The sequence below is a fragment of the Pteropus medius genome, unplaced genomic scaffold (assembly GCF_902729225.1).
Source record: "Pteropus medius unplaced genomic scaffold, Ma_sr-lr_union100, whole genome shotgun sequence".
NCBI classification, from domain to species: Eukaryota; Metazoa; Chordata; class Mammalia; order Chiroptera; family Pteropodidae; genus Pteropus; species Pteropus medius.
In genome coordinates, this window is record NW_024346692.1 from 2,903,807 (window position 1) to 2,919,021 (window position 15,215).

General features: G+C 34.0%; 1 protein-coding gene across 1 annotated transcript in view; it reads left to right on the forward strand.

Annotated features, from left to right (window-relative positions):
• The window catches only part of PTPRO (protein tyrosine phosphatase receptor type O), an 82,579-nt gene that overhangs the window by 46,959 nt on the left and 20,405 nt on the right, over nt 1-15,215 (forward strand). The window contains exons 14-17 of the mRNA XM_039876433.1: nt 1,588-1,708; nt 5,519-5,587; nt 11,463-11,498; nt 14,196-14,277. Coding sequence (XP_039732367.1) covers nt 1,588-1,708; nt 5,519-5,587; nt 11,463-11,498; nt 14,196-14,277 — 308 coding nt within the window. The remainder of the gene's footprint in view (nt 1-1,587; nt 1,709-5,518; nt 5,588-11,462; nt 11,499-14,195; nt 14,278-15,215) is intronic.

Sequence of the window (15,215 nt, forward strand, 5' to 3'; positions counted from 1 at the left end):
ATGCTGTCTAAATGCTAGTTGTTATCAACTTTATCGTCTTCTTCATCCTCTTCAGCAGAAGCGCAGTATCCTAATCAACTCAGGTTCACCTTTTTCAGCCTTGGTCCCTTAGCTGTCACTGATCAAACAATGGCAGACCTCAATTATTGGATCAAAGTTTCATGCAGAAAATATAAGAAGGGAGATTTAAAATTAGTGAAAGATCCAGGATAATGCTCTTTCCTTATTTTTGTCTGAGTTATGTTTCACTCCCCTGTTTGTTGGAGTCTGATTTTGCAATCTGAGCTCTTCTATGAAGCTTCCTATAATAAAACCACTCTTACTATCACATTTCCCTTTACTGACTTCATTTTCATTTCTGTAACATCTGTCATATATTTAGCCACTATATACAATGATGAACAGCATCGACTTTTTTGTTTGTTGTTTTTGTTTTTTAATTTCTGTGTTTTCAAAAGAGAGGACAAAAATGGACCTGAAAAGTATATCAATGGTCTCTCATTTCTACCTCCTTTTATACTTTCCTAAGTATCATTTAATGTTTATTATTCTTTGCCATCTCTACAGCAAGCCAGTGAAGCAGATGATATCAATAAACTTATTTTCAAGTGAAGAAAATGAGGCCCAGAAAGACAGATAAAATAGACTCCAAAATGGCAGTTAGTAGTCAAGTGAATTTGAACAAGTTCTTTTGACCACGAGTCTAATGTCCTGTTTGTTCAGGAACTCTGCTGATGAACCAGTCACGTTCTCCCAAGTGAGAAGTGACAATATCCAGTGCCTTAGGGATTGTATGTGACAGACATACAATCAGTTCCATGATTTTATGGTCAATATAGAGGATGGTCTCATTCTCTTCTTATCCTCTGGTCCATTGTTAAGAGTTTTATAAAACATTTTACATATAATTCCACCTTTAATATTTTGCTCTTCCATGAAGTGTGATGAACTAGACAGTGTGTGTCATAGTAGACCAATCATTATATATAAAGTATAGGAAAAGGGACACAACCTTTGTTCTTACGGGCCCTACGTCTTAATAGGTTTAATCTCTTGAGCTGTACAGATGGAAAACCTCTCAACATATGGTTATAGATCATTAGAATGCCTGTTTCTGGCAATGTGTTAAGTGCCACAGCAGATGGTAGCTTGCTAATGCCTTTTTCATATACATTATTAGTTATGAGCGAAATATACATTTGTGCTTTTGACTTTAAAGTCATGGGCATAAAATAAGAACTTGCCACTCTTTAAGCTTCTAAAATGTTAAAGAATGAAAATACATGATAATGACTTCTAGATTTTTTGGTTTTCAAGTTAATTTAAACTATGGCACAGGAATTACAGTTTATAGTTTCTTTTCATAAGAACATCCAGAATGTAGGCCTTGAATACTGTTTATCAAGCTACTTTACTGAGTTATGGTTGACTAGGAAGAGGTCATTGTTGGCTTGGAAAACATCATTGTTGCTGTTACTGGCATCATAAGTCCGTTGCTCTTAAATCAGATGGTAAGCAATGAATGGTTCTGTTAGTTTCCATGTAATGGAGGCTGTAATTAAAACATGTGGCTTATTATTTGTTTAGTTACAGAGATGAATCCCAATGTGGTAGTCATCTCAGTGCTGGCCATCCTTAGCACACTGTTAATTGGGCTGCTGCTGGTTACTCTGATCATTCTTAGGAAAAAGCATCTGCAGATGGCCAGGTAAGTTAAGTTTGGTTAATATTTTTCCTACAGCCTTTAAATATTTTTATTTATCATATATGTATGCCTTTGCAAACCTAAATTGTACAGCAGTAAGTCTGATTTCAGCTTTCAGTGTCTATTTCTATTTTACGTGTTTTCTAAGAATAATTTTAAACATTATTTTAGAAAACATTACCATTGAAATGGTAAAGTATAGGATTGTTGGTTTACACAGTCAGACCTCTTACAATAGGCATCCATTAATTACAGTTACGTAATTTCTAACTTGTTTTGAAGTAAAAGAAAGGTCTATGCCTACTCAGTATGATTAATGAAAGGAGTTAGGATATGTGCACACCACAAGAAAGAAAAAAATCAGTGTTCTCATTAGTTCTGTTGAAGCTGTTTTATCAGAAAGGATTCATAGAGTTTATGATTAGGTCTGTTAACGGTTCTCTGTTAGTTTTGATCTTATTACTCAGAATTGCAGGCAGTTTCATTTTTCTTGCAGTTATAAAGCTTTTTGATTTATGATTTTGGTGATTCCATATTTCTTTGACCACTGATGCATTTCTTATCAGAGCATATCATCAAGAACTTTTTGTGGTCCTCTATATTATCAGAACAATCATCAATGCTCTTAAAAAAACTGTTACCTAGTTGAGTACTACTGGGTTTGGGAAGTTTAGTTTAAATTTATATTTGCCCAATGTTCTTCTGCTGAATTGTCAATTAATATCCTTTCCTTTCTGAGAATTCTGTCATTCATTTATTCATAAATAAACATTTATTCTATCCAATAAGAATTTATATGATGTGCCTTATATGGCATAGTAAAAAAAAAAATCAGACATCTAAGCTGTCCCCTCAGTACTTAGAACCTAGCTGGAGAGATGGATGTAAATAAATATATTTAAAGGTATAAACTGACATACCAGGAAGGGGATAAAAATGGGATACCATGAAAGTAGAGGAATAAAATGAATTCTGAATATAAAAATAAAGCTTCTTGAATGTTGGCATTTGAACGAATCTTAAAGGATAGGGAGGGAAGTGACATTGCTCTGTGGCAAGAGTATCAAGTTCTGAAATTACACTCCTTGAGATCAAATCCTAATTTACAACCTATGTGACCTTGCTCACTTCACCGAAATTTTATTCATTCATTGAACAAATATTAATGGACACCTGTTACGTGTAAGACTCCTCTGGGTGCTTGGGATACGACAATATATAAAATAGACAAAAATTTCTGCCTGCAGCTGTTTTCTAGTGAAAAAGATAGACAATAAATTGTAAGGACAAAAGTTAAAAGATTGCATTGTATGTTAGCAGATGATAATAGAAAAATTCATAAAGCAGACTAAGGGAGATTGGCAGTACCTGTATGGGAAATATGGGGAGAGAAGCTCTAGGAGGTGGGTAGGTCTCACTGAAAGGGTGACATTTGAGAAAAGATTTGAACATGAGAGAGTTAATCATGTGTTATCTGGGGGAAGAGTGTACCCAGTAAAAAATGGGCTGTAATTAGGCAAGGTCAAAAGCAACCATATGAACTGGGGGAGCCATTAGAGTAAGCCAGGCAAGAAATGGTAGTGGTTCAGTTCAGAGCAGCAGCAATGGCGGTAGGCAGAAATGATCAGATTCCAGATGTATTCTGAAAACGGAGGCAACAAGATTTGCTAACAAAGTGTGTGTTGAATGACAATGAGTAAGGATCAAGGATGACTCCAAGGTTTTTAGCTCTAGCAACTGAAAAGATGGAATTGTCATCAACTGAAATAAGATTCCAGATGAAAGAGTTTCAGAGACTTCAGTTTTGGAATTGCTAAGTTTGAGATGACTACAAGTGGGGGTAGGCAGTTGAACATGAAAGTCCGGTGTTCAGGAGAGAAGTCTGGATTCAAGATATAAATCTCCAGTTTGGGTGTTGTTCATGGTCTTAAAGCTGTAGATTGGATGAAATCTAGGAAGTGTATAAATTAGAGAAGAGAGCCCTGGATTAAGCACCAAAACAATCTAGTATTAAGATTTTCATGGAAAAAAAAGATAGCAGCAAAAGAGACCAACAAGAGGCATTCAGTGGAATGGAAGGAAAACTAAGAATGTGGGAGGCTGGAAGCCAGGGAAAGAATGTATACCACGAAGATGATATAGTCCGTACATTAGTGGATCGTGAGGAGCAATAATGCAGTAAGAGCATAGCATAAGTCACAAGAAGTGTGCAATAAATGTTAGCTCACAACAGTAATAGTGAAGGGGCCACAATGTAGTAATAGAATTAGTGGTATTTATGAGGATATTATTGCAGAAGCATTCTCTGTGGTGCATACAGCAAAATATTTTAGAGAAATGGTTCTACTTCAGCCAGCTGGCCATTAGAGCCAGAGATTTTTAACATTTTTTGTGCCATAATCTTCTCTGGCAGTCTGATGAAGCCTGTGGATCTCTTCCAAGAATAAGCTTTCTTTTTAAGTGCATAAAATCAAATACATAGGATTGAAAGAGAAACTAATTATGTTAAAATGTGGTCATCAAAGTATTTAAAAAACAAATGTGTTTTATGCTTCTTCATTAATATATTAAACAATATTTAGTAGTGTTTAATAACTCATTTCAACATAAGGATGAATATGAACAATATTCAATACCTGCAGCAGGTCTGTTATTAAAAATCCGCATTTTTCTATTGTCAGCAAATCTCACAAGTACTGATGATATTATTGTGACTTCTTATCTACTTTAATAATTGAAGGAATGGCTAAATTCAGTGAGAAGTGAAAATAAAGATGCACTTTTTTCCCATATATGTTCATAGAGCCCTAAAGTCTATCCTTGGCCCCAGCTTAAGAACCCTTGAATTAGAAGGTAAAATAAATTCCTCTAATTTAAGTTTAAATAAATTTCTATATATTATAGAAAGTCAACATAGGAAAATCAATTGATGATGTGTAATTTAAAATACAGTATAATATAATGATATATTAGTGTATTTTTCGAAAGAAGAAAACTATTCTTAGAACATGTAATAAAATATAGGCAGATAACAAGTAATTTGCACATTGTGCTAATACTGCCAAAAATCTCTGCTTCAATTCTGAATAAGTCCATTAATTTCATATAGAGGAAAAAATGAGATGTGTGCCCCCCAGTAAACTATGTTATTTATGCATGATATTAGGCAAATGGTGGAAAAAGGCATGAGAATATATTCACCTTTTTCCTTTACTTCTGGGAGTAAAAAAAGCTTTAATGATATTTTCTACTGACATATTAATAAGCAGCTTTCTGGATAAGAGACCCTGCAAAAGCCAATCTATTTCAATATGTATCATTCTTTTACTCTCATCTCAAGTGATATGTAATATGGGTATCACAATATGAGGGAAAATTTTTGGAGAAAGAAAACAATCCAGCTTGATTCACCATGATTATGGAAAGGAATCGATATGCTATAAAGACAAAACCCAATGAAAAATATTTGCTAAAAATAGAGAGTTTCCATACCTTACTTTGTAAAAAAAAAAAATTATACCCCAAGTAGTTCAAAGATTTATTTAGAATCATTAGTGTGCTTTGGAAAGAACTGCGAACTGAAACTTCTGGTCTCAAATAACTTGATATGAGGGTGTATGACCTTGTGAAAAATTGTTTTGTTTTGCTTTATCTTTATATCTTGCATTGTGTGTGAAAGGAACACTTGGAACTTATTTTAGCTTTTTTAAAAAAATTTAATGTTATGATGATAAGCCAGTAAAGACTCTTATGTCAAGGTAAGGGAGTGCTTCATCGAGCAATAACCTTGATTTTCTGGTTCCTTTCAAACAGGGAGTGTGGAGCAGGAACTTTTGTCAATTTTGCATCCTTAGAGAGGGATGGAAAGCTTCCATACAACTGGTGAGTATTCTTTTGGAACAAGCCTCTAGACAGCTTAGCTGTGCTGTGTGTGCTTCAAGCTTTATTTTACTGTCTTTAGAGGATAAATGGTTTTGTCCGATTATCCTTTCATAATTTCTTTGAAGTGGATTTTCAAAGATTAGGACTTCACAGAATTGTATTGGTATATATTAGTTTAATGCAATTAAGTAGAGAATATGTTATCATCTGCTCTGTATCTATTATATTAAACAAAGGACTAAATCTTCAGTTATTCAAGTAGTCCATTAACTGTGTGGAAGAAGGGCTTTAATGCAGAAGCCACACTGAACACGTGGTGGCTGAGGGCACAAAGAGAGACTCCACCGAAGCAGCATGAGACAGAACAGTATCTCTACTTAAAACTCACATTTCAGTGCCTGGGGACGCGAGCCACAACTTCTGTTCAAATAATCAAGCAGAAGTTTACAGTCTAGTGCCCTTAACTCTTATTCTTACAGGTAAGTACATATCAAGGAAAGCCAGGAAAATCCCATGAGGAGACATGACCTCATTTTTCTTTATGCTTGAGTATTAAGGACCTGGAGGGATGAGGTATTTTGAGAATTAAGAAAACTTTGTTAGATTAAATTGGTTGACATTATACCTAACAACGTGATACATGAGAATTAACAATACATTGTAACCAATACCCAACAAAACTGCTAATTAAGCAATCATTTAATATGAAACCAGTGCTGCTTACATGATTCTAGCTTAGCTTTTTTGCAAGCGACCATGCAAAGCACATTTAAATATATACCTTTCATCTTAATCCTTGGTAAATAATCTTTTTTTTCCCACTAATACCCCAAAATGGTTAATCTTAAAGAAATAGATAGCTGAGACTAGAAATTTTACTCTACAGAATCAATGAGTGAGGGAGAGCTTTATTTAAAATGTAAACTCGTCTTCCTTGAGTGGGTGTCTAAGTTGATGCCCACTCTAGTTGAAAGTCCAATTGAAATAGGATTCTTTTTAACAGGACAATAAGTGGTGCTGTTTTTAATTTTAACCTGAATGGAATTTTGCTGTTAAAATACAACTAATCTAAGTGTGAAGAAAAAGAAATTCATAAACTCTTGGTGAAAAATTAAGAAATATTTCTTGGTTTGTTCAAACATAATTGGCACTTTTTCCAAGATTAAGAGACTAATTGACTTATATTTATGTCTCGTCTGGCACACCCTTAAAAAACGCCTAGTGGTCTGTGAAATAAATGATTTATTTATACTTGTGACTCAGGAGAGCTGTGTATTGACTACACAACCAATTACAACTTATAAAAATGAGGCAAAAAAGAATTCACTTCAGAATCTTTCTATAAAATCAAGAAAATGCTCCTGCAGCCCTTGGCAAAAACAGTTTTACCAGCACCAGCATTTTCTGGCTCACTGAGAATAGATATCTCAGTGGGAATTTGTAATAACTAAAGTGACAAGGTGATAGAATTTCCCCCCTAATTCTCAGAATAGCTATAGATGCAGCCATAGAATATTTTTAAATCTGCATTAATGAATGTTCTATTTTACAAGTGGTTTGACTATCTGTACGTGATTTCAAACCACGCATTTTAAATCAACAGTCTGAATTAGATAGAATTAAAGTGAAACTAAATAATTTTGCTCCCACTCAGCTGAGTATTGGTAAGATTACAGACTAGACAGTTGATGAGCTACTTTTCTTGAATGAATGATATACACAAGTGTCATACATACCTTTGTTTTAAGGGCTATTTTAAAGAAATGATGTATAAGTTAAAATAAAAATAATATAGAAAATCACAGTAGTGTACCAGTAGTGCAGCTTTATAAGAATGTGTCCCAAAAGCTTAGTCTTCACCGGAATCAGTATATATAAACTGACCATTTATATTTCCTCCACAAACTGCTGTTAGCTATTAGCTATCAAACGATGTTATTCAGGTTTCTTAAAATAAGCATAAGCACTGCAGGGTAATATTCAAGAATAAGACTCGAGATAACTAATGAAGCATTTAAGAGCTTCAGTTAGCTGAATGCAGAATGTAATCACCTACTAGCAGACTAATTAACACAAAATAAGTTGAAAAATATATCTGATTACAATAAGGCTGTGCGTGAATAAAATATTATAGCACTTAAGCTTTCAGGTTTAAGTTTCACAGAATGGGATAATATTTAATTATAATTATGGTGTTTATTTTAATTGATCCCAGTAAGTAATTTACTGATATCTGTTCATCGTTTATATTACTAACTCTTGCCACTTTTTCATCTTTACATCTGTTATCTATTAATGCTCACAGGCGTAGGAGTATATTTGCTTTCTTAACCCTGCTACCCTCATGTCTTTGGACTGATTATCTTTTGGCATTTTATATTAATCCTTGGTAAGTGATTTTTTTTTTTTTTTTTACTGTTTACCTAACACAAAATCTTTAAAAATTAGCTTTTGGGCAATAAGCAAAAAGGAAAATTTCTTTTAATTACTTTATGTGCTGGCAGCCTCTAAAATGATTAATCCTACATTGAAATAAATCAAAGCAGTTCATGGTACCAAGATGCTAACAATAATTAATTTTTTTCCCAATTAAATTTTCTTCTTGTGATGATCTTGACATGCTTTTCTTCTATTTATTACTAGTGATCTGTTCCTCCTTGAGTCAATACATTGGACTCCCATCTTAATAAATGACGCTTTTCGTTTTCCTTACCTTCTCCATCTATTTTAGAGTTCCATATTTCCAAGAAGGAGGAAATACATTAAGGTAGAGAAACCCAGAGTACTATACCTTGTATTTGGGTCCTCCATATGTTTACAATAATGCTAACCCAATAACTATGGAACAGCTGACTATGTGCAGGCCTCTTTGTATAATTATGTTACTTAATTGTCCCCACAACTCTGCAGAGGGCACTAACATTCCATTTTCCCGATGTGGAAATAGAAAGTTAAAAAGATTAACTATCTTAACATCACACTAAGTAGAAAATTCAGGTTCCAAACCCAGGTTTCTCTGAAATCTATTCTTTCTTCTGTAAAGAGCAGCCTTCTTTAAATTCTTATTTTCTTGGCTTTCTAATTATTTTAATAATCAAATCTTGAAGAGTATCTTTTTCAGTTTTTATGAAATACAATAACCATAATCAATCATCTTGAATTCTGAGACTAAAGTGTCTAAGACTATTTCTTTTCCTGAGCCAAAAAAAAAAAAAAAAAGCCCAAACAAACAAACAAAATGGTAGTGGTTTCCCAGAAAACTGGTTTTAAAAAAAATTATTGTTCTTAAGTATTAGTCCATGGTGTTAGGTACTAAATTATGTACAGACAGACCAGAAATGTGGGCATCTTGAAAAGGACTCAGAAAAAGGAAATAAAAAAAGTAGTTGATAGACTGGACAAAAATGGCCTATGCTGGGTCAGAAGAGGGGAAAATGTGAAGCAATCTGGAGAGTTAGCTATCCAAAGGATAATTGATCATATGTCCTTCAGCTCCTCTGTGAACGGAATAAATACCGCAGGCAAAGTTTAAGACTTCAAGTTGCAATGGGAGAAATATAAAACGGGATTTTCTCACAATCAAGATTATGACCAGAATTTGTATTTTCTTTAAAAAGAAAGAAAGACTAGAGAAAAACTTTCGAAACATGGTAAACGCCAATGTGGAAAAATTCTATCAGTATTGCTGTGGAGTCTCATAATTCAGCATTGTCATGTCCCACAGTTTTAGGATACAGGAACCATTTGGAATCTATAGGAATTAAGCAAAAGCTAGGCAGCACAAAAAAGTTGTACAAAAAAATATGAAGACATACACTTATGACGATAAGTATATGACAGTTAGAATTTTATATTGTATTTAAAGCTTATTCAATCAGCGGATGAAATTGAAAAAGAAAAAAGTGCCTCTCTTCCATAAATCAGATTTCTACACAGCTGTTGAATAGTAGCAGCTTAATATTTCAGCACTGAATTTATTCAGTGTTACCCTTCCACATACATTTGTTTTTTCCTAGTTTCCTTAAAGTCTGTTTTGGATAGGCAAGATATCTTTTTTTCTCTTTTTTTAAAAATTCACTCACAAAATATGTTGGCAACTTCTTGACTCTATCAGAACTGTTGGTTATTTATGCTAACATTCTGCTTTCATAAAGCACGAGAGTAACTGGCTCCTGCTATACAAAGTAAATGTGGGATTCCTAAAGTTAATTAAATTGTCATTGCAAAAGCTGAGTAAAAATTATTCAAGAGGTATTTCCATAGAATTCCAAAAGCTTATATGACATAGCTCTGTCCAATATTACAATGTTGTTTGTTTTGTTTTTGTGTATGTGTGAGGGTTTTTCTTTCTTTTTTTAGGGATGAGGGAGAGGCAAAATAAAAACTGTAATGCATATTCCTTGTAAATCCCAAGCATATGGAAGACAAAGAGAAGACGAGGGAGAAAAAATAGGGCAGGAATTACTGAATGGATCGTCTTCATTCAGAATCGGAAAGAAATAAAAACTACCTTAAATCAGAAAATGAAAAACCAGAAACACCACTTTCCTTTATAGATATTTTCCTACATTTTCTATCCTGCATTATTTCCTTTCCATCCACAAGTCCCCTTTTCCCAAGGGGACCTCACGAGCCCAAGTCTAGTATCAAATTCTTAATTAATCATTAAGTAAAATCATGAAGGTATCATAGCAAAGATGTTTTGTTTCAATTTAATTCAATAAGCATTTGTTGACCACCCCTATGTGTTCCATTAAGTGTGCTCAGCTTTTGGGTGAAAGAACAGTCTAGCAGGAAGTATATATGCAACTGACAGCCAGACAACTTGGGAAATACTTGTGAGTAAAGTGCTATGAAAGCACAAAAAATGTCGTGCTTCATTCTGCTAAACGCTTTCTGGAAATCGAGGTATCTGAACACTCATAATTTTTGTTATAAATAATTTGGCACATGAGAGTACTCAAATCACAACTGGTTATTTACTATAGACTATTTATAAAAATTTGAGTGCTTCCATCAATATTTAAAGACCTTTGAAAATTACTTGTAAAAATTGTCACTCACACTCAATCATGAATCAGTATTTATTATTTATATAAGGCAATAAAATACAAAGTGTTTCAGTAGATACTATCTTAACATTAGCTAACTTAGGTCAGTTACTTTGCTCGTTGATTGAAAATGATCACCTAAATACCCTCTTAAAATGTAATTAACTGAAGCATACGTTAGCATTACATGTGTTTGATCTTACAAACTAGTAATGAATTAAAAACAAGCAGGTACTAGGTCTAATTTTTTCAATAACTTAAAAACTAGTTCAGTATTGAATAAGAACAATGCAATAGTAGAATTATATAAAATATAGGCCAATATCAATAACACAAATTCACATCCCCAACAAAAATGTCCAAAAAAGTTATTTTAGTCTTTAATTAAAAGACCAATATATTCACCCTCCTACCATTATTTCTCACTTTTATTCCCTGATTCTTTACTTCTTGCCTGTAGAACCTGGAGTATTCAGACGGTAGATACTTCTCTATCTATTTGTAAAGTATTTACAAATATTTTAACAACTTAATCACTGGTAGCAAGAAATTATATTTCCAGAGTTCAGTTTTTAGCAAATATTAAGTCTAAAGTATAGGTATATTCCTGCAATCTAATAGAATCTTTAAAAATGAAGCTGAAATTATTGTCGTTATTTTCTTATTTAAGAAAAAGTGATTAAATAAACCTGAGATATTTTTAATGAAAATTAAATAAAATCGAGGTTCTGATATAATTATTTAAAGCTCTTCAAGTTTAATCATTATGTTAATCAATTCTTTTGCCCAGATAAATTTGTCTTTTTTTTTTTTTTAATTCTCAGGAGTAAAAATGGTTTAAAGAAGAGAAAACTGACTAAGTAAGTTTTTTATTATTATTGAGATATAATTGATACTTAATATTGTATAGCTTTAAGGTATACAATGTATTGACTTGATATATTTATATATTATATGATTACCACCATAGCTTAGCTAACATCTTCATCATGTAACATCATTATCATTTACTTTTTGTGGTGAGTACATTTAAGATCTAGTCTCTTAGCAACTTTGAAGTACATAATACAGTAAATATTTTCCTATTTGATTTAAAAATATTTTATTTTAAAATGTTCTTCATAATTATTTTAATTTTCCAAATTTAAAAAAGTACTTATCTTCAAATGTCACTGTAAATTACAAATTCTCATGTTTTGCCCCAATTCCCATTTTTTTTCCAACAACAGTTAACAAAGACAAGTCATAGTTGAAAAAATATATGTTCAAGTAGGTCTGTATCTATGTGTACAAAAGTTAGCATCACAATGATGTAAGAAATTTAGCTTTTAAAGCATCACTATCAGTAATAAAATTGGATAATAAAATGAATAATAATTATAATAATAAAATAGCATTGTAAATCAGCCAAAATAAAAGATTGCTTGTCTTCAAAGAAAAGAGATGCTTAAGAAAGAGGCAAATGTGTATACAAATAGCTAAGCTATTATGTGTTGGTGTGGATGGCACGTAATAGCTTATGGATGGCAGTGACTTCTAAGAATGTGTAACACAGAAACCATGTCAGGAAGGAATAAGAAAAATTATCTGAGAAAGAATGGGTTGTTAGGAATTATAAAAGTCTTGCAGAAGGAAGTCTGTTATTCTAAATTTATAAAAAATCTAATTTTTAGCTGCATCAAAATTGTACAAAAATCTTTGCTATTTTGTATTTTGAAGTCCTGTGCTTATTGCAGGGAAAGGCTTTTACTATATTTGATGTTACAATAAATGTTCTGAGAAATGCTGTCTCAGGAAATCTTTATAATAAATAGAAAAAGACAATTACTCTTGCTAGCCTGTGGTTTCACATATCTACTGAACTGTTAAAATGTAAGAATTAAGATTCTGATGGGTAAAAATCAACCATCAGTTGATTTCAAAAATGTAGTTAGATTTTCACCTCCAGGCCTTTAGTTTAACTCTACATATAAAGAGTGGAACTTTCCTGTGAATAGAGTTCTTCCTTGATACTTGTCTAAGATAGAATATTGCTGAATTAATAAGAGGCAATTAAGGATTCCAGCTAGATCTATGGCATCCATGCTAATGGGGAAAAAAAATCACCGAATACATAATAGAAAAGAAAAGTCGATGCAAAAATATTTCTATTTATCCTTGATATATAGAAACTTACCATGATATTTTTTTCGCATATATAGATAACAGAATAGTTTTTTTCTAAATCTATTTCAAGTCAATATGCATTCCATTGGCATATATTAAGTGATGTAGCCTAAGAGCAGCCTAAACAAAGGAGAGGTGCTGTCACCTGGAAGGAATGATTTGACAGAAACAAAGACTTTGTTGTCCAAAATTATTATTGATTGGGTTATTAAGAGATATACCTCTCTTAGCGGTTAAAGAACAGGGTTTCAGGACCAATAGGGGATAAGGAGATACTCTGTCAGGGCTTGCTCCTCCCAAGACCCAGGCAGAGAGGAGAAGGAGAAGCAGGATGTGAGCAAAAAGTTTGGGTACAGTGTAGGGGAGGCGGACACTGCCCACAAGCCAAAACTTTGAGTCACACCAGTTTCCTCATGCCTCTTCTCGTTTTCCTTCTAACTCTGCCTCCTTCTTTAGGAGCTTCTCCCTTTTTGATCTTTCCATTTACCTTCTCCTTACCTTTTCTCTTTCACTCCGAATGCCCCACCCCCACCACGTGCCCTTGGCTCCCCTTTTCCCTCTCCACTCCTCTCCTTCAACTTCTCTTTCCTCTTTTCCCTCTAAATATTTGTCCTACTGATTCCAGCTCCCTCACAGCTTTCTTTTTCTCCTCCTTACCATTCTCCTCTCCCTGATGTTCATACTTCTACTTCCTGGTTCTCCCTCTGTCTCTCTTTTTTCTCTCCTTTCTGCTTTTGCTTTTTCTAACCAGTAAATATTTTCTTTTATTTGCTTTCCCTATTGATGCTCTCATTTTCCTGGTATTGAGTTGAAAACTAGAATCATTAAATTCAACTTTAAGGTCAGTGCACTGCTCAAAGACAACAGCCAGTGAGGGCAGTTCTAAGGAAGTTCATTCCAGGACAGGGGCCCCACGCCTAGCCATTCTTTTGGAAGAATGACAAGTTTGAAGTGGGAAATCTTTGTACCAGGAGTCGTTCTCTCTGGGTTCTAGCCCAGGTTCTACGGCTTCATAGCCACGTGACCGTGGACTACTCACCCGACCTCTCTTAGTCTCAGTTCCTTCATCTGAAGTGTGGACTTAATGGTGGGATGTGGACCTCACACATGAACTGAGCAAGATGACACATGCAAACACTTATAACCTATGGTGTGTTTCTTCTATTTCAAGGAAGTTTAATATATATGGCTTTTTTGTTAATTATAATATATTAAGGATTGGTAAGTTTAACATCAACGACAAATAAAAAGGAGTGGTAACCTTTAAGAAGTATGACTTCTACTTTCTTTGAGAAAATTGGTCATGTTTGAAAAGTATTAGTAGTATTAAACAAGGTATGGTACCTACCAACGGAATTTTTTAAACACGCATTTCTTTGTGCTTGACAAAGCCCAGTTCAGTTGGATGACTTTGACGCCTACATCAAGGATATGGCCAAAGATTCTGACTATAAATTTTCTCTTCAATTTGAGGTGAGTGAATAAAATAGTTTCTACCTTCTGTGGCAGACAGGACACAGAAATTGGCAGGTTTGTGCCAGGGTCATTTGCCTGCTCAGTGGGCCATGCTTGTGACGTGGTTACATAATAAGCAGGATGGTAATGGGGCTGAGGGGTCTCCAATCTGCCGGTTCAAAGATAGGATGTCAACCCTTAGTTAGTAGGTCATGACTTGGGTGGCACAAATGAGGGAAAGGAGATACAGATACTGGGGTGAACAAACATGATTATAGGAGAAGCCATCGTTGAAAAACAAGGAGATTGAAAGTACAGGAGAAAGCAAGCTGCGGACTGAGATATGAAACAGGTTTTCACTTTCCAGGGACTTTGAGTGTGTTTTTCATGCCACATATGCCACAGCAAGGATAAATGAAATGAACCTATTGTCTTCTGGGCATATGAGAGTTGGCAGTGGGGCTCTTATAGGATTCTTGGCATTCTATTTAATATTTCTTTGTGAGGTTTTGTTTTCTTAGAGAAATTGAGAGAAGAGAGTTACACATGGCTTGTGTAAAAGAAAAAATATTAGCAACACCTCTCTTTTCTGAAGCACATGTGTCACAGTCGATGGTAATGAATATGTCTAGGATCTCAGCCATGTGAGGACTATAACTGGTCCTTAAGTTTCCATCCCGAATATTTGACAGCACATAACATAGTCTAGATGGCTTCAGATTCTTCAGGTTTCTACACGGTAGTCCATGATTCAGGGAAACCAAGGAAAGGGGAAAGATAAAGTGAATTTTCTAAATATTTTTTTATTGTAGTTTTTATAAAGCCTCAAAGGTATTCTTTTCTGTGAAATACCAGATTATAGAATGTAGCTGCTTTCTCCCCATTACTCATATTCATTTTTTCTTTCCGTCCATCAGCGGAGAGCTTTTGTCTGCAAGAAGGAGCAGGAATCCTAG